This window comes from Miscanthus floridulus, chromosome 7 (genome assembly GCF_019320115.1).
Source record: "Miscanthus floridulus cultivar M001 chromosome 7, ASM1932011v1, whole genome shotgun sequence".
In the NCBI taxonomy this organism is placed as follows: Eukaryota; Viridiplantae; Streptophyta; class Magnoliopsida; order Poales; family Poaceae; genus Miscanthus; species Miscanthus floridulus.
This window is the reverse complement of record NC_089586.1, coordinates 102,397,307-102,417,407: the sequence shown is the minus strand read 5'-3', so window position 1 is coordinate 102,417,407 and position 20,101 is coordinate 102,397,307. Positions and strand designations below refer to the sequence as shown.

General features: G+C 49.7%; 1 protein-coding gene across 1 annotated transcript; it reads left to right on the top strand.

Moving 5' to 3' along the window:
• Positions 1-15,021: 15,021 nt before the first annotated feature.
• LOC136464032 (F-box protein At5g51370-like) lies at positions 15,022-19,676 on the top strand. Its single transcript, XM_066463002.1, has 3 exons — positions 15,022-16,591; positions 18,947-19,208; positions 19,298-19,676. The coding sequence occupies exons 1-3, from the start codon at positions 15,543-15,545 to the stop codon at positions 19,382-19,384; spliced, it is 1,398 nt and encodes a 465-aa protein (XP_066319099.1). The 5' UTR covers positions 15,022-15,542; the 3' UTR covers positions 19,385-19,676.
• Positions 19,677-20,101: the final 425 nt, after the last annotated feature.

The window sequence follows — 20,101 nt, the reverse complement described above, 5'->3', positions numbered from 1 at the left end:
GCCGTCGTACTTCTGAAGCTTCTCGAGCTTGAAATTCTTGGGCCATATGACTTGGCGCAGGTGTGGAGTGAACTGCTTCAGACCCGGCGGACCGTGGGCGGTGTCATACTCCATACGGCGATAGCTTTCATGGGATGCACGATCGTCGGCTCTCTGGTTGATGCGAGCACGCAGATCACGTCCGCCGAGGTAATGGCGGAGATCGTTATTGCCATCGCGGTGATCTCGATTGCCATCTGGATTAGCCCTGCGACCGTGGTTATCACGGCGATTGTCGCGGTTATCTCGGCGGTTGTCGCCTCGAACGTCGTGGCGGTTATCCTCCCGACGGCGGTTGTCGTCCCGACCACCATCATGACCACCGTTTCCGCCTTGACGGTTGTCTGATGGGTCGTTATTGCGTGAGCCACGTTGGTTGAGTGGCTGTGAGCGACTCGAGTATTGGCGGCTGTGGCTTGATTCGACAGAAACGGATGGGGCCTGGGCTTGATTCATCTCCGCGGTTTGAGCCATAGCAGCTGTCAGATAAGCTTGTATGTCATCACGGACTGCTTGGGTCTCGGGAGTGTTGGGCAACCGCTGCATTGTCGCCATGGCGACGGCCACGTTGGCGCTTGGGGTCTTGAAGACCTGTTTGTCCCCCACCCTGTCGAAAGCATTGTTGAGGTCACGAGGTCGGAGTCTTATGCGTCGTGCCTCCTGGTCTGCTTCAGCTTCGATTTGCCAGCGATTAAACCGGTCGATATTGCGTGCTTCGCGTGCAGTCTTTTCTTGTTCTGTTTCGCCAACTGCTGGCGGCTCGTCGTTGCTGACAACATGGATCAAATCCCCTCGTCTTGGCGGGAAAGACAGAAATTGGGGGAAACCCGGGGCGTGGTCTGGTAGATCCAGATCGTATTTGACGCCTTCATCTTCGTGACGCTGAAGCTCGGTGTGGACAGATGCGTTGGATGCGACGCCGGATGAGGAGCTGGAGTCACCCTCTCGGACTGTGTGGACGGATCCTTCTTGATAATCTTCAATCCAGACCATGTTTACGATGTTGCATGGCTTTGGCCGAGATCGGTGGATAGAACATAGGTCCGAGCGGCGTTGTAGGTTGTACGCGTAGCTGGAGGCAGTGTTTCGCAGGCCGTAGGGCTGGACCTGGTGGTTCTCCGTCGGGACTTCGTACTCGCAGAGTCGGAGACCTGTCGCGAAGGCTGGCTGGCGACGAGCGGAGCGCCCCTCAGGAGTAGATACGACCACAAGATCTGTTCCAAGCCGTGCAGGACGACTGGCCCGAGCCGGTCGGATAGATCTGTTGTGGGGAGCTGTTACCTGCTCATTAGGTTGGCTTTGAATCGTACTTACCAGAGCTAGGGTTTCAGCGAGTTTGATGCCGACCCGATCGATGGAGTCGTGCGGGTTGGTGTCGTCGATCTGCTTTCCTCTGTAGCGGGGAAGCGGATGACAGGTTGTCGGCATGGCTGTGGGCATGGTCGGAGCCAGATGTACCGTGGTCGGAGCCAGATCCATCGTGGTCGGAGCCGTGTTCGTCATGGTCGGAGCCGTGTTCACCGTGGTCGGAGCCGTGTTCACCGTGGTCGGAGCCGTAGCCGATGCAGGTGAAGTAGTCGTCGACGCGGGTTGAATCCATGCCTCCTCGACGGTCATGGCGATGGAGATGCCAGGGCCGGTAGTCCAAGTGATCTGGCCGACGGTGAACGTGAGGCCGTTGGGCGTAGCCATGGAGCCGGAGATGATGACCATCTTGTTTGCTTGGAGAGCAGTACGCACACCCCCTACCTGGCGCGCCACTGTCGACGAAATATGGTCGGCAGTCTACCTAGGGGTATGCCCAAGGTAGTAGATTATCGGCAGACAGATGCGCAAGCCCCAAACAAGACGGTGACGCAAGACAGACACGAGATTTTATCCAGGTTCGGCCGCCAAAAAGGCGTAATACCTACGTCCTGCGTCTGATTTGTATTGCTGTATGTCAATGAGAGATGTCTTTTAGAGGGGTCCCCTGCCTGCCTTATATAGTCCGGGGGGCAGGGTTACAGATCTGGAAACTAATCCTAGTCAGTTACAATTGCCATATGTGGCCGGATAAGGATTCCTATTCTAACCAACCAGGATCCTGCTTGGTCGCCAAATCCGTCTTGATTCCTTGTGCGGGACTCCGATCAGGTTAACTGGGCCGCACGTCGCCTTTCGGGTGAACTGAAACCATCGATCCGGGCCAGCCCAAGCCTAGCCGTAAGGGTATAGGGGTTAATACCCCCACACACACGCCTGAAGCTTGAATTGGATCCTAGTTTCGCGCCAAGCCTGCCACTACTGCAGCTATACGGTGTCGGGCTTCAATTTAAGGTTTCCCCCACCATCGACCACCTTAAGACCAAACAGCGCTGTCCACCCAATTGGCCTCGCACCATCCACCTCCATCTAATTAACCATGCACCCAACTAGCCCTGGTGGTTAGCTTGCGATTGGAATTGACCCGATGAGCTTTCATCCTCCAGTGAGGTGCTATGGAGCTTTTCCCTCGTGGCGGTCCACCATGGCCATCGGGGTGGGTGCTCAGCCAAGGCATTGTTCCTTGCCCCTTTGCCTCAATTGAGCGGTGCTTTTGCATCTCCTTGACTTGGTTGCCTCTCCTATGAAACAGTTTCACCAGGAGTGCAGTGAGTCATCAAGAACACCGCCGCCGCACTTGCCATGAACTAGAGCAACCCCACGCACGTGGCCAACCACCTTGCCGAGCCTCATGACTTCGTCCAGGGCGTCCTACATGTCTCTGGTGAGGCCCTCCTACTCCTAGGGTAGATGGTTGAATCGGTTAGGGCTGTGGCTCACCAGGGCGCGTGGCCACCTCCGGCGAACGTGGTGTAGATGTTGTGTCTGTGGCCGGCTCATTTGGGAGTAGAATGGGTATATCTAGGACCTCTAGAATGTTATTAGTACCCTAGGCATGGAGTCTAGGTAGTGATGGTAGAGCTGGGCTAGACGTTTTTGTCGGTGTCAGTGTCACCGTGGCCAAACCCCACCATGGTGCATGGCCATGCCTCTGTGCAGCACCAATCATGGTGTTTTATACCTCCATCGATTGCGCTTGTGATGAAGAGTGTCATAGTGGTGATGTTTGCTGCCGAGGAGGTCCGTGCTCATCGGCGTTTGGCCAGAGATGCCACGGCCTCTAATAAGTCCAGCTAGGGACTTTGGAACGGGAATTTGAAGTAAGTCGGGGGGGGGGGTTAATGAGAGAGTCAGAGAGATAGTGAAATAGTAGATAGGACTACGGGTCCATTTAGTTGAAAGCTGAGGGCTCTTTTGCATAAGCGTCGGCGATTCGCGCGTGGGCCGAGCCAGTGTGCTGCGCGCACGCGCGCGATGCGTGGGAGTGGGCCACTCCACTCTGCTCGCTCGTGGGCCACACGGTGGATTTCGGTTTTTCATTTTACAGTGAATTAGTAAAGGTTTATTCAATTTAGTTTTGAGTTGTACTTTGAAAAATTATAGTAGATTCTGTAGATGTCCAAAAATAATGAAACAAAATTTGTTAGGTTCACAAAAATGCAATCTAGCTATTGGTGTAGTCAGTTTACAATTATCTATGACAATGATAGATTCATTAATTCATTTAGGAGAGCTTAGTATTATTTAGCTTAATATTTGTAGAAATTTTTGTGGCAAATTAGTGATAGCGTTAGCCATGAACTTTTTATAGTAGGTTCATTAGATTATTATGTGCTTACTGTAATTTTTGTAGCCCTTGAGTAGGTTGATAAATAGAGTAGCTCAGTCAGTGGTAACAATAGGTAACTTATTTTAGTATACATATAGTAAATCGGTATTTATTTTAAGAATGCCTTTAGTTGCTAAGATAGTACATGCCATGTTTCATACTTGTCAGTGGTAACAATAGGTAACTTAGCAGCTCAGTCGGTAGAACTAGCTTAGTAACTTAATAGGTGTATTCGTATTTTAAGAGTTGCTGCTACCGTATTACTAAGTGTTGCATCATGATTTTATGCATGTAGATAACGAGTTGGTAGAGTTCATGCCTATGGACGAATAGGACTTCGAGGAGATCATTGAAGAGTACGAGGAGGAGATTCTCGTTTAGGAGGGAGCCCCAGAGGCATCAGTTGCTGACTTTGTTGACACACCGCCTGCCTAAGGCAAGCCTCGGTGCATAACCCTTATTTTTAAATGATCACTGGATATATATGATGTGCGTTTACGTTACAGGCATTTTATGGAAACCACATGCATAAATATATCTACCTATGAGTTCTACTAGTATAGGTCGAGTAGCTGCTATGCTCAGGATTTCGGTAGCGTGAGTAACCTGTCGTTACTCACAATAGGTGATTATTATCACTCATGATAAAATGGTGGAAAGGAAAATGGAGACCGGGCAGGGATATGGTTTGGGTATTGGTGGGTGTAAGAGGTTGTGCCCTACGACCAATGGGGCATAGCTTGGTTACACTTTTTCCCTGTCTATGTCGGTTAAGGACCGGTAGTTGCAATGGATGCTAGGCAAGTCACAGATTTATTATCCCGAGCACATACTTGGGTATGGGCGCAGGGAAGGCTTGTTGCTCTCTTGTCATGGATTCCAGCTCTTTCTAGACCAACTGATTGGAGGCGAGGATGGTGGAGGTCTAAGCATCACACTGAGTCTGGGACTCAGGAGTAGGGGCTTGGAGTCCAAGTTTGGATGGGGACCTAGACCCCTTGACAGGAGAGTGGTGAGTTGGTCCTACTTGTGCCTAGGGTACAAGCGGGGCATGTGTTTCGGGGTACCTAGCTGGGCACATTGATTCACGAATCACCGCCGTATCGGTATGACTTCTCTAAACTCTAGCACCGTAGTAAGAACTAAAAGATGAAAGGTGAATGTAACAACCCGGATTTTTCTAGAAACCAAAAATATGAGCTTTCAAAAATTTTCTTGCAATTGAGTGAAACATGTAATTGCTAGGTCAAACACGAGTCCAACTCACTAACAAGACATTGCATACATGTAGATGGTTTGTAGGTGATTGCCGAAGTTTTTGAGTTGTCCTGTATTTGAGTCTCATTTTTGTTGGAGAGCACAACCCATAGCAACCTCCTTGTGATCCTCGCGGGATTATTTTGAGTCTTCCGTGAATCTCTCTCTATAATCCCAAACTCCACTAGAACCTGGACTTGCCATTTATATTTGTGCCGACCATTGGACCAGAGTCCCTAAACCCTAAGACCCCTAGTAGACCACCACGATGAGTAAGCATGTTGTTAATACATGTGGGTACACACATATAAGACCTAGGAGTAGGAGAACAAAGGAAAAGACCCTCTTCTCTAGTCGCCAGTGGAAATCATCTCGAGTCCCCTCTTGGAGCTCACATCTCAAGTGCCATCAATACCTCTCTCTTGAAATTCCTATTCTAACTCCATGCAAATCCCCCCGAATTTTCCCCCCAAATTCCCCCTTTGAGTCTTTCCAAATATCCCCTGAAAATTTCCCATTCGAACACTCATGGAAATTTCGTCTTGAGTTCATATGAATCTCTCCGAAAGATTCCTCGAACACCGCCTTATATTTCATCTTAGAAATCCTTCTCAAGAAGTGATGAATTCTTCTCAAATCCAAATTTAGAACCAATTAAACATAAATTGGAAAATCTATTCCCTTCTCTCTTCTCTCCCCTCACGCCTTGGCCCGGCCCAGCACTCCCTCTCTTCCCCTTCTTTCTCTTTTCCTGCACCGGCCCAGCAAGCTGTAGGAGCCCAACCAAACCCCCCTCTCCTTGCCCCACCGGCCCACTCCCTTGGCCTTGGCCATGCCTCTCTCAGGCCCAAAGCGCGCCGCGACCCTGTTCCCACGCCGCCGCCGCTCGCCCGCTGCGAGCTTGCGTGCGCGCAACGCCAAGCCCTGCGCCCTCGACTCACTCCGCACCCCCCGCTCGATGCGCGCCGCGTGGGCGGGGAGCATGGACCCCGAGAATCATCGCCGTCCGTGACCCCTGGCTGCCCTAGCCCACGAGTATAAATAGCCCGAGCCATCGTCGTCCCCTTCTTCCTTCCCCAGTGCGCTGCCGCTCTCCACAACCGTCGCCACACCCACATCGAGCCGCCACGGCCATGACCTCACTCTCCACCAGAGCCGCACACCGCTGCTTTGAGCTCACCACGGGGCACTCAACGCAACGCACCGCGCCGCCGACGCTGGGCTCTGTCGTCCTCGCTACCAGTGGCCCCTCACCGGTCCACTCCGCTGCCAGGACTGCTCCGCCGCATCGAGCGTCTCTTCGTCCGCAAGCACCTCCAGCTGAGCCGTGTCCACCACGCCCTACCAAGCCTCACCCTTGGCCACCGATGACAGCCATAGCCGCTCCGTCGACCAACACCGGCCACCGGCTCTCCTCCACCATGATGCTGAGCCAAGAACTGGTGACCATGGTCATCGCGTTCGGCTGCAGCAGCACCAACTGCGAGCTCCATCCTCGGCTGCTGCGGTCACCACCTCGCTGAGCACCTCTTCATCCTTGTTGGGAGGCATGCCCCTGCTCGTGCTCCAAGCCTCCGGACAGCAGCAGTAGCCCTTCCTCGCTATGCACCACCGACCACTTCGCTGATGGACCGCAACATCTTCCCGGTGTCGAACGTCATCATCTTATGTGACCGGCCTTTGAGCCGTGTAACTCTATGTGCAGGGAAGAAGCCGGCCCCTTGTGGCGTCTTTTGTGAACCATGGCCGAGCTCCGTCCAATAGCCGCCACCTCTTCAGCAATCTATATCCTTCCCACTTTTGTGAACATGTGTCTATCTTTCATTCGCACATGACCATCATCTATGTATCATCTATCTATCCATGATTAGTAAATGTCTGTGCCGACCATCACCGCTAGTCTACTCCTTTGTTTCCATTTCCCTTCATGACGATCTATCTATTATGCGTGTCTATCTCTTGTACCTTGAATTCTTTTCCCAAGTGCTTCGATTAGGTGCTACATCTTCGTCGCTCGATCACCTAGATGAGCCGAAGCCGTTGGACGACCACAGGTGCGACCAACTACAAGCTCTGCCAAGATCACGATGCCGAGCAATGCAGGTCATGTCCTTTGACTTCGATAAACCTCGGTGAGCCACCACCATGCCCCTCTTTCCAACCCCGACTTTGCTTACTGGCCATGGCGTTCCAACCATGGAACGCGTAGACCAAGGCCACCTCCGGCCTTTGGACACACAAGCACACACACATGTGACTAACCCAAGCCAAATCAAGCCACCAGAGTCCCAAGAACGCCGGTGTGGTTGCCGACTACCATTGAAGCATTCTCTAAAGCCATGCCTCGTCCACCGTGAACCACACCCGAATGAGTCAAGCCTTGATCGCCGTCTCTGACGTTGCGACGGAGCTCTACCGCTCCTAGACATGCCCACACTCACTAGCACGAGACCGAACTTAGCCAAATGGATCCACGGCATAGGAGACGTCGAAAAGGACTTGTCGCCTGTAAAACCCGTCGTGGCCAAGCCATGCCACGGTGAAGAGTTACCATGACCTCATCGTGAGCCCCGAAGCCATAATTGGACCACGTGGTATGGATTGCTGCATCATGGACTATAGGATTCCCTTTTTGGTTGCCCTGATGGTTCAGTGGAACCCTATGCCCGTGTTTCACCACTTTTCTAGCTACCTCGAGTCACGAGAACATGCCGTCGAGATCTACCGGGACCTGCACTAAAGGCCTTTTGAAGTAGTCACATTGCACAACTCATGGACAAAGGCCTGGTATGCACCGCATGACCTAGCACCATGCCATCATTGTATTGAGTCTGTTCCTGACATTTCGGCTGCCTCGTTAAATGAGGGCGAGCTGTTGAGAAACCGTGTGATCCCTAGCATCGTACCGATGACAAGTGGAGTCTTTCCGACGTTCCGGTCACCTTGCCTTGCAAGTGCATGCCATTGAGGAGATATCATAACCCCGTCTACTGTGAGCCATAACCTCTGGACCATGAACCCTAGTCGTATGTCTTATTGAGACCACGGAAAGCCCCATCTCGCATCTTTCCATACACGCATATCTACCTTGTTTGGCCCTATTCTTACGACCTATCTATCCATGACTGTCTTTTAGGATCTATCCATCACCCAGCTATGGAATGTGCTACTCCACCATTTTTTTTGTCGGGCTGTTTGGTCGTGTCATATCGCTGTGTTGTTGCCTGTGTGCCGAGCTTTCGAGCCGGCTGAGGGATCATATCTCATTTAGACGTTACGATCACGGGATTTGTCTCGCCATGGCTGTGATGCCGAGTGTAACATGACCCCTTGCTCTTTAGTTGACTTCATAATACTATGAGTGTTAACTCCTACCTTCGGCCCTAGGACATGGTCGCAATGGATTCGATATCGATATCGATATCGATGCGGATATCACCCACTCACATCGAGCTTTTCGTGACCTAGCCTATGGGAGATGACCTGGGAGATAACAATCATGGAACGATGGATGCCAACATGTGTTGGTATAGCTTGTGGCCATGATTCTGCCTCGCCATGACCATGGAGCTATGCCTCTCTCTTTCATTTGCTTCTTTGTGCCCAAGCCCTTGTGTGTTTGTACCCCGTTTGACCATCACGTTTCATCGATTCTCGCGGTGACAACCGCACCGTTATGAATCAGAGAGATGACTTAGTGCTAGTGCACCCAGGTCGGGTACCCTATGGGTGGTTTGCGCACTTGTATTCTTTAGTGAGTCGCTCCTTCCGATGCCCTATCTTCTGTCGTGGCATGTGTGCTGGAAGGAGTAGACCTCCGTTCTCTGCTATTATTGCCCTATTAGCCCGCTCTATTCGATCCTGCCTTGTCCATGGTGATTGGATCAAAGACCGGACTATCTCTTTTTAGTTAGCAAAGCAATGGTTTATGTCGTACCTCGGACCCGTGCGTGTCGACCCGATCGGCCGTCTAAAACCATCTTTCCCGAAGATGTGTCTGAGAACATGACATGGATGTGCCTAGCTAACCCCCGCTTCTTTTGTTTTGCTGAGCAACCCTCTTCTTGGCTCTCGACGTTATTATGTCGTGTGGATTGAGAGGACCCGTTGCTATCCAATCTGTTTGTGCTACCGCTTTCTACCATAGTGAACAAGCCGAAGTACATTGGAGCCAAGTCACAATAGTGTTATTCATTCTTGTCTGCTTCTTGTATCCAATGGTGACTTGCGGGATAAGACAATAAGAGCCGAACCCCAATGTTCTTCCTTCATTGGGCCCGTCCCCCGATTCCCGTCCTTTCCATGACACCCGGATCGAAGGTCGTGAGCCATGGTGTTGCTATGGATAAGCTTTGGCTTAAACCATCTATCCTAAAGCCATACTGGCTTGGCCATGACTTAAGCTTGTGCTTAGCAAACCACCACTTGTGATTCTTTGGCCTGAGGAAATTGGACAACCACTGAGAGGGCTAAGCCATGTATCTCTTATTGTCTCGCTGGTGTTATTGGATTTTCCTGCATCTCGTCATCTTTTTGAGTGTTGAGTGCTCTCTTGCCTTGCATGTCACTTCACGGAGTAGCTGACGATCGGACCAAGAGAACATGGACGACGACAAGGACTGCGGAATGGAGTCAACGCAGGAGGAGGTGACCCCGCTAATGGAACACCAACGAATGGAGAATTGTACCACTACTACCTCTACATCATAGGTATCATGGCAGCACCCTCTTTTAGAGAATCCTATTAGACATTGCATGATATCTAGAACTACTAGCGCTTTATATTTAATCATTTGCTAGTATATTGATGCATGCTACTACCTAAGCCATTATCACCCCGATGCAACCTACTCTACCACGTCACCCTACTTTGCGCATTCGCTCACTTGTATATGCTTACTTGCCTGCTTGCTTGCATATTACACCGCTATACTTATTATTAACTCCACTTCGCATTATATCGGGGATGTGATGCTGGTGGTGAACCCCAGGGAATGGTTTGGCTTGGGAAGCCAGACTCAGTGGTGTATGAGCGTGCTGCGTGTGTGCCTTGGGTGCGTGGAGAGTGAGGGTTGCGTCGACCGAGCTAGAATAACGATGAGCTTGGGGCGAGTCTTGCCATGTAGTGCTACCTGGGCACTTGGATATGGAATACCTATGGCGGGTAAATGGTAAATGGGGGTGGCCTTGGGTGTGAACCTATGATGGGAGGAGCCCAGGGTGGAGGTGCTATGGTGGCACGTAAGATGGAAACCCTGATATAGACATTCTGGCTTGGTCAATCCCTAAGAACTTACTAGTACTTAGACTCACCGGGAATCCTTTTCATCCCACTCGCCCTATATGGTGCGGGACGATCGGACTACTTGGTAGAGCGATGCCACTACTGCTAGGCGAACATGTGTAAGGAGGTACGGGGTGCGTGGTTTTCCCCCCACACCCTTCTGAGACTTCAGGAGGCCTTGTGGACCCAGCTCTTGACATCCGGAGGGCCCCGGCTCTATCTACGACTCATAGTATCAGCCATCCCAGACTAGACTTGGGATGTTCTAGGGCTAAGAGGTAGGGTGGCATCGTTCTAGGCTAGCAAGCGACTGGAATTCTGCCTAGGAGATTCTAGACTCCGAGGATGGCTAATCTTGTGGGTATGTAAAACCTCTGCAGAGTGTATGGTTGATCGAACGATACATATGCCGACTTGTCAGCTATGGACCTTTCCTGGGTTTCGCTTAAACTAGATAGGAGATGAGTTCTTCTTTCCTCCCTCTAGGGTTTGGGGTATTACCCGATCGTGAGCCTTGGGGCTGTGGGCCGTTGAGACAAGTGCCGAGAGGGAGTCGGCCTTTCGACCTGAGTGTGTAAGATGAGATGTGGTGATGGTGGAGATAGATGGGCTAGTGGATGGGAATGTGTCAAAACTAGATATCTTTAATATATTATAGTTTATTTACTTCTCATGCGCTAAGGATGCAAACCACAGCTAAATATTAGGATTGCCAGATCCCTTGTTTTACTTTTATCTTTTCCACTAAAGCTCATCGGTGCTGACCATGGCCTGCACACATCTGGCGGTGTGCAGATTTCCTGCTTCTCAGAGGTGTTGACTTTAGAAGGATTAGGAGGTCTCGTGCCTATGCTCAAGTTTGGTTCGAAGATGGAATCTACGCTGCACTACGCCAACTCTGATGATGCCCGTGAAGAAGGAGCCTTCACTCGATAGACTTCCGCTAGATTAACTCTATAATAGGTGTGTTCCTCAGTGATGTAATACCTTTTATCTTGTAATCTTATGATATATGACAGTGACATCGACTGATATATGATAATATGATGGAATCAACTATTGGTTTCATCATATTATAATTCATTCTGTGGATTTTCCCTTTGCGGAAAATTGAGGATGTTTCAGTGAAGAAATGGAATTGTTGCTCAACTCTTGCTAAAGTAGAACATGTGCTTACATAGAATGGCTAGATAATGAATTAATCATGACTGCTAATAACAACATAAATAAGGATTCACTATTAGTATTGCTTTCTGCAAAAAGGAAACCAGCAAACCATAAAGCTTATCATATCCCTTGGAGTCAGGAAATTATTCCCACTAGTCGGATAAGTCTTGCGAGTACATTGTGTACTTAGGGTTTATTTACCCCTGTTGCAGGTACTTCTTAAGACGTAGCCATTGTGTGAAGGATTCTTCTAGTGGGCACAGACGGATCCTTGCTTATTATCGATAGATGTTTACTTGATGTTTATTCTCATTCCGCTGTTTAATATTCCGCACTCTGATTTTGGTAATGTAATAATATAATTTTTAAGAACTCTAGATGTATGAAATGGACTAAGTTTGTAACTCGTGCTCATTATTGGATCCTTGGGGAAAATGTGGATCTTTCGGGCTCTCCCTTGGGGTTGCTCGATGGAACCCGCCCGATGTAGCTCGCTCTCAGCGTGCTTAGTGTCAGTGGAAGACAAGTGCCTTCGTAAGTGCGTTATTTTGGACGGTTCTGCCACAAGCACCTCCTCGGTCCTCCCCTGCTCGCAAACCTCCTTCTAGCACTTGTTGTTGGGAGGAGAAAGGCTAGCTTCGGCCACCACAAATGACCCCTAGAGGGATGTATAATGGGAACTACGAGGTTCCCCTCGAATCTCTCTCTCTCCATTTTCTCACCGTCTCAACACCTAGCCGCTCGGAGAGGCGAAAGAACAGTTCATAGTTACAATGATAGGTGTCTTAAACGAAAGGAAGGCCTATATTTATAGGCCCATGGGTGGACCAAAAAGCCAGAAACCCCCGCGCCACATGGTGAACCGCAGGAGGCCTCAACCAATGTTAGATGCCCACATGAGGTCAGGGAAATCGAGACCTTCCCAAAGGCAAGGCTAGTACAGCGTCGACAAGACCACTCGGTCTCGCCTAGGTCATGAACCCCGACACATAGCACACTAACATGGCAGGGCTTAGTGGTCATGCACCACATTGTCTGGGTGTCCTGACGGGGCAAAACACAACGGCCGCCTACCGCATTGAACACATTAGCCCGCAAGGGGTCGAGCGATGAAGCTTGAACAAGCTGCGAACCATGAACCAACACCCAGCATGCACACATCACAGCGCTTTCATGATCACTTCGCCATAGCAAAAACGCTTAGGGGGTACTATCGGGGTTGTAACCCCAGGGTGTCTCAAGGCACCGATTAGTTGGCGGGCCACGTGGCTCACAACATATCAGCTAGCAAAGGCCCAAACGACCAAGGCCTAGCTAAGCCAAGCAGAACAGGCCTGACGCTAAGGCTAGGGTCGACCATGACCCCTCCTTCTATTTTAGCCACACGACACGTAAGAGACTCATGACCTCTCCGTCGTCCTGACCCCTGGGAGAAACGGGGAGAGTTCACACCCAGCCAAACCTGCCCGCTCTAACAAGAGTATGCACACCACACTGACCCCATAAGGATCGAGGGGCAGCAGTCACCTCGTTTCGGTCAGACACCACCCCTGCACCACGCAATGCGGACAAGACAACACCGCCCAAGGCCATGAAGGCCGGTACAGATCCCACCGCCCAGATATGGCCTGACAAGACGCCTGCACAATACTACCCACTATGGGATGGGATCCACGACGAGGACCTTGACTTAGAGGCCATCCAGACTGGCGGGAGCCATGACCCCAATGGTCGAGATCGTAGCCCTCAGCACCTCAAGCCCACAGGGCGATCGACGACTCCTATATGACGCCCTAGGAAACCAGGAGGTGATGACGAAGACCACGACGAGGAGCATGTCGCATAGGATGGCTGGCTAACCACCACCGTGCCTACAGTACCGCCACGGCCGACACAGTAGCACCACGTCACACCATACCGCGATGTGGCCACAGGATCATGATGACAACCACGCCCAGACGTGCTTCACAAGACAGCCTAGCTTGCAAACCAAGTTAGCTAGGATCTCCCTCAGGCTCACGACCCTTCGGTCGGAAGAACCTCCTTCTTTGTATACCCCCTAGCCCCGAACTCTATATAAGGGCAGCCAGGGCACCCATCCGAAACCATTCGATCCATCTCTCATTCTTACACCGTAGAAGGGCTCCTGAAGCTTTCCTTTGGCCAGCCCGTCTCCTGGCTCTAGATCTCCTACATCTTCCGCCATTCTTGCACCTGTCATTGTAAGAACTTCAGAGCATTCAAGCGAGGAACACGCACTCGATCATCTTTGAGACTGGACGTAGGGCTCTGGACTGAACCAGTATAAATCCTCGTGTCTTTTGGATGCTATCGTCATCTTCCTAGAGCAGCCCGGTAATCGTATAAGTTTACTAGTCTGATTTACAAAACACCGACAGTGGCTCAAACTATGCAACAATGATGATTAAGTGCAAAACTCTTGCAGAGCCGGAATAATTTCTTTATTTAAAAAATATCCCTTTTCTTTGGGATGCAACGATTTTTTTCTCCTCGCTTGAACATGATCATTTTTATGTTTCGTTGACCGGAATATTAGAAGAAAGACTTTGTGGGCTTACATTTTTTTTAGAATCCTTTGTGGGCTTACAGAACGGCAACATGTGTGCGTGCATTGCGTTGTCTGACTTTGGGCCGAAATGGTCTGACAACCGCACATGGGCTGGCCTGTGTGAGGAGTGGGATTGGCGACGAGTCACACATTGCAGCAGCACACTTCCGTGTGAACTGGGTAATCCTCGCGATAAGAGAAGAGGAGGAAGGCCCAGCCCACTCTTATGTGGGCTCGTGAACTGGGTTAGAGATGTGAAAAAGTTGAATGGCCCATTCTTGACTAAGCTGACATGGGTTTGTCTGCGTACCGAAGCACTACATCAAACGTCAGTAAGCAGTTAAGCACATAATTTGTTCGACAAAAAAGTGCAGTTGAATTAATATTGAACAAAGTACAAGAACTAATGCATATCAGTTCAAGAAAAGATGAAGTAACAGATCCTCTCCTGTATTTAAGGGGAGTTCAACCTAACGTTGAAGTACCTAGACCCAAGAGGGCGGAGGCCAAATTTGATGGTACTGCAACAAGCACCTACCGTTTCCAACAACAATAGATAGCTAATCAAATTCTCCATGCATTTGAATTATAGGTTGTTTAAGTTTTATTCTAATCAAAGTTCTCCAATTCTACTCAGTTAAAAAGGATATTTAATTATTTTATTAAATTATCTATGAAATATTTCTTTAAACTGTATTTGTTTGAACGTATATATGTTAATGTGTTTTTGGAAAGAAAAAAAAACTTAGTTAGAGTTAGAAAAATTCTTAATTGCAGCAAAATTACAGTGATTATAGAAAGGATGGAGTAAATATTTCATGTCCCTCGCAGTCTCACTAAGCAAAAGCAAAACAAAAACCAGATTATAATGGCAGCTCTTGAACGGAAGAAACAAGGAAGCAATCCATTTCTTGCAGGTTGCAGCCAGAAACTCAAGAAATGAGAATCCGCTGCACAGCTGCCCCGAGGGCGAAGCAAGTCGCAACGGAACAAACAGAACAGAGAAGACCGCCTTGCATTGCACACCGGGCACGAGGGGATTCAAATCGTTGGCTTCCCCACCGGCACCGGGCCACCACCACACGCTCCCCACCGAGTTTCGCCACACCAACGCGACACTCGCGCGTCTGAACACCCTGAACTCCGAACTCGCCACATCCCGGCCTTCTCTCTATCCCGCGACTGAGGTCGTCAAGCCAAGCGAAATTTCCAAATCCCAAAACCTCCAGCCTCCCACCCCCAGCATTCCAAACCTCAGATCCCCCGGCACGCCGCGCCTCCGAAATTCCGAAACCCAAATCAGAGCGCCGCCCCCCGGCCCCCGCTGCACGCACCGGGCGGGGGGCCCATGCGGCCGCGCGGCGCCGCGCCCGCGCCACACCGCTGGAGCCGAGCGGGCGCGCTAGATGCCTGAGCCCGGCGGCCACTACCTCGGCGACCTCGGTCAGCGCCAGCTGCTCAAGGGCTGGCCTGACCTGTAGCTGGTGGGGGACAAGCCCGGCGGCCTCCGCGCGCGCTCCACCGCGGCCGCCATGGCGGCCGCGCCACACCCGCCGCCGCTCGAGCCCGATCAAACCCTAGCGCTCCCGGACGCGTTCCTCCTCCGCGTCCTCGCCTGCCTCCCGGAGCCCCACCTCACGGGCGCCGCCTCGCTGGTCTGCAGGCGGTGGACGCGCCTCGCGGGGCGCCTGCGCCGCCGCCTCGCCGTGCGGGACTGGGCCTTCGTCGCGCACCGCCTGCCCTACCGCTTCCCCGACCTGGCCGGCCTCGACCTGTTCCCGGCCTCCATCGCCGCGCCCACCGCCGCGGCGGCGCCCCACGCGTCCCCGCTCCTCACCTGCGGCGCGGTCTCGCTAACCCTAGACCCCAGCGCGGACCCGCCGCTCGGCGCCTGCCGCTTCATCGACGACGACGCGCTCGACCGGGGACTCGCCGCAGTCGCCGCTAGCCTCCCCAACCTCCGCCGTCTCTCGGCCACCGCCGCCTCTGAGTCCGGCGGGCTCATGGCCATCGCCGGCGGATGCCCGACGCTGCAGGAGCTCGAGCTCCACCGCTGCACCGACCTCGCCCTCCGCCCGGTCTCCGCCTTCGCGCACCTCCAGATCCTCCGCATTGTCACCGCGTGCCCCGCGCTCTACGGCACCGCCGAGGGCGGCGGCGTCACTGACATCGGCCTCACCATCCTCGCCCATGGATGCAAGCGGCTCGTCAAGCTGGAGCTTCAGGGTTGCGAGGGGAGCTACGACGGCATCGCGGCTGTGGGGCGCTGCTGTGCGATGCTTGAGGAGCTCACCATCGTTGACCACAGGATGGACGGCGGGTGGCTTGCTGCCCTAGCATTCTGTGGGAACCTCAAGACCCTGCGGCTGCAGAGTTGCAGCAGGATCGACGACGACCCTGGCCCAGCGGAACACCTTGGTGCTTGTCTCACCCTCGAGAGCTTGCAGCTGCACCGGTGCCAGCTGCGTGACCGTAGCGCCCTCCACGCCCTCTTTTTGGTCTGCGAGGGAGCCCGTGAGATACAGGTCCAGAATTGCTGGGGCCTTGAAGATGATATGTTTGCCTTGGCTGGCCTATGCAGGTACACTAGAACCAGTAACCACCAGTCTCATTTCTTAAAGAGTTTCTTGACATAGTTCCAATGATTGCATAATGGGGACAGGTTTAGCTTTTGACTGTTTATTCCTGATTTATGCTCATTCTGTGATTGTGACATGCTGGCAACAAATAACATCACATGGATTCAGTGCTCTAGCATTAGTAGATGTCAGATGTCAGGCTCAGGTCATGAGTCTGATTGCTAGCTACTTATGGACCCCTCAATGTTTGCACCGTTAGTTCAGCGAGCGAAAAATAAAGAACTGTCTTGTGACTTCGGATTGCATTTGCTGTTTTTTATGAGCTTTCTAGCATCCTTACTAAGATAGTCTTTTCTAGCAGATTTTAGATGATTACTGATGATGATGTATTGTGTGATCTTGATACAATTACTGTAGCTACGATTTGATGTTCAAGTACAAATTTGTGTGCTCTCGCCTCTCTCAGTCAGGAGAAGAAATGATACGTTTCAATGGCACAGACATGCACCAGCATCCCAAAAATGCATCTAGTTAATTTTTTAATTTCCTGGAAGATGTGGTTTTGTATTATTTGTTCATCAACCCTTTTACAGCAAAAGCCCCATTGACATACCTATAAATATTGTTCATTAGAGCAGTGGTATCCATAGCCTCATGTTTCATGTAGATTTCGATTTAACATTGTGTGGATTACCAATGCATCAATGAGAGATTTTTTTAGATACCAATAGCAATGTAAAACATGACATAGATAGGTGGCACCTGAATAAGTGGATTTGATTAAGATGTGACTATATAAGTCATTTCCAGCTTCCTCCAAAATTCATAAACCAATCGGTATAATATGACTATTGGGAGCAATGAAGAATTTGGTTATTCATCTTGCACATGAGCAATACTGACAATGTATCGCCGAACAATGTTCTTACTCTTAAGCTTCCCTAGTTCAGTGTTCAAAAAGGGCAAGAATGGGTCATATGGAGTATCTCATCTACTCCTATTAATCTAGCTATATGTAAACCACTAATTGTTGTTAGGTTTTTCTCCCGTGTGAAGGGATTAGTTTATCCTGTTATATGCACATAAAATGCGACCGTGTCTGGACAATTCCTGATCTCTGTTCTTCCTTCAGGGCTCTGAGTGGTAGCAAGGATTAAGATACATCTGTAAACTAATGACTTGCAGGTGTAATGACGGAGCCACATTTACCTGTGTACTTCCTATGTACTAAGACTCCTTCATGCTTTTGATCTGGACATTCCTTTTTCTACTTGACTCTGTCTGCTTTCCTTTTCAGATCTATCTCAGTGTATTTCAGTGCTCCTTGTATGTTATTTAAATATCACTGTTTGCCAAAAAAAGTGATGCATTTATCTCTCAGTTTTATGTATTCCTGCAACTCATTGCATACATTTTTGTGCTATTGCTCACAGAAATATCTTAATTAGAATAACACCTTTTCTTTTCCTTGTTTGCCCGTGCATTTTTCAGTATTAACTTGTTCATAATAAGTCATATCTGGGAGGAATACCTGCCCACTTGTTCTTTGGTTAGTAGTCAATCTTCCAAAGGAATGTTTGTTGATGATTAGTAATTCCGCTCTCATGATAACAAATATGTGCCATCTTAGTTTAAGTGACTTGTTCAAAGTCTAGCTTGTTTCCTTCTCATCTTTTCCTGTTTCATTTTAGAGGCTCACAAAACAACACATTCTTGCATAAGAAAATCTGTACCATCTCCGATGCTGTAACACTGGTTGCTTCACACTTATCAAAATGCCCCTTCTGAGTGCAGTGTCAAATACAACTTGGTGAATTGGGAAATGAATGGGTAGTAGTATTAAGTTGCACGCACCAACCAGTTCAACCCAAAAGCTTAAGCTGATGGGGAGAGGTGGGCAATTCACTTATATTCCAACACTCCCCCTCACGTGGAGGCTCCCTCATGCCTCAGACGTGGAATATGAGCGAGCAACAATTATTTTATTTAACTGCGCTAACCAGGATTCGAACTCGAGACCTCTAGCTTTGATATCATATTAAGTTGCACACACCAACCAGTTCAACCCAAAAGCTTTATTCACTTATATTCCAACAAGTAGCCATCTGTTTATTTTTACAGGAAACAGTAGGGAAAAATTACGTAATATTCTTAAATTTTCATCTGGGTATTTGATTTTTTTTCCTCTTTGGAAATGCTTGAGTGAATATATGGCCTGCCATTATTTGGAGCCATATGGAGTGTGCCAATGTTTTTGCCGGTGCAGGGTAGATGATTGGTTACCTGTAGAAACTTGGTATTTATTGGACCTGGTGCTGGATTTTGCCTAACTTTAGTCATGTTCTTATATTTTGCAGGAGAGTAAAATTCCTGTTGTTAGAAGGGTGCTCACTATTAACAACTCGAGGTCTCGAATCAGTGATAACCTCATGGAGCGATCTCCAGAGTCTAGAAGTTGTTACCTGCAACAAAATCAAGGATGAGGAAATAACCCCTGCCCTTTCAGAGCTATTCTCCAATCTCAAAGAGCTGAAGTGGCGGCCTGACAACAAGTCACTTCTTGCCGCGAGCCTCGTTGGCACTGGGATGGGAAAGAAGGGCAGGGTATTTTTCAAAAGGGTATGAAGTCTGATCATCTTGGTGCTCCATTCCCTGCGATGCGCTTCACCTGTTATCTGCCTAGTAAGGATTGACCCCTTTTGCAGCAGATCTTACCCGCCCATCAACGGATCAAAGGGAAGGTGCTCAAGTGTTGCTGCACAAAGTTCTTAGTGCTCAGAAGCCAAATTTCTTGACTTGACCGAAGGCAACCACGCATCTTGATACTTAAAAGGACACGTCATAACTAGTCAGGACCTGGTAGTTTGATGATGCACAATTTCGGGTACCAGGCGCCCGATCTTGTGTTTGTACCTGTGTTGTAACTGACAAGCTGAGATTTGCTCAGAGTAGCCTGACCGTAGTATTTCTGTATGAGGAAAAGCATTGCTTCATAAATTATGGAAGAGTTGATTAAATGAATAGAACCAGCAGAACCACATGTTTACAGCACACGATTTAACTGTCCAATGAATTTTGCTGGCACACTTGCTGCTGTGACTGACGTCTGACCTGTGCTGCTTATTTCTGTTACTTTTATCTGTCTGCTTTGGTTCTTAGAGCTGTGTTTAGTTCGTGAATTTTAGGAATTTGGCTACTATAGCACTTTCGTTTTTATTTGGCAATTATTGTTTAATCATGGACTAATTAGGCTCAAAACGTTCGTCTCGCAATTCCCAACAAAACGGTGTAATTAGTTTTTTTTCGTCTACATTTAATGCTTCATGCACATATCGTAAGATTCGATGTGATGGCTACTGTAGCACTTTTTGGAAAACTTTTTGGTAACTAAACAAGCACTTATTGAGGATTTCTGTGTCTGCTAACCTCAACCTCTTAAGAAAGGGTGGTGCACAGGTGGGGTCCACCTGTTCAGAGGAGCTGCGAATGCCACGGCCCAATAGCTAGGAGGC

Coding starts and splice junctions, on each gene's coding strand:
- LOC136464032 (XM_066463002.1), top strand. CDS start 15,543: ATGGCGGCCGCGCCACACCCGCCGCCGCTCGAGCCCGATCAAACCCTA. Junction 16,592..18,946: donor GCCTTGGCTGGCCTATGCAG/GTACACTAGAAC, acceptor TATATTTTGCAG/GAGAGTAAAATTCCTGTTGT. Junction 19,209..19,297: donor GCAGGGTATTTTTCAAAAGG/GTATGAAGTCTG, acceptor CTTTTGCAGCAG/ATCTTACCCGCCCATCAACG.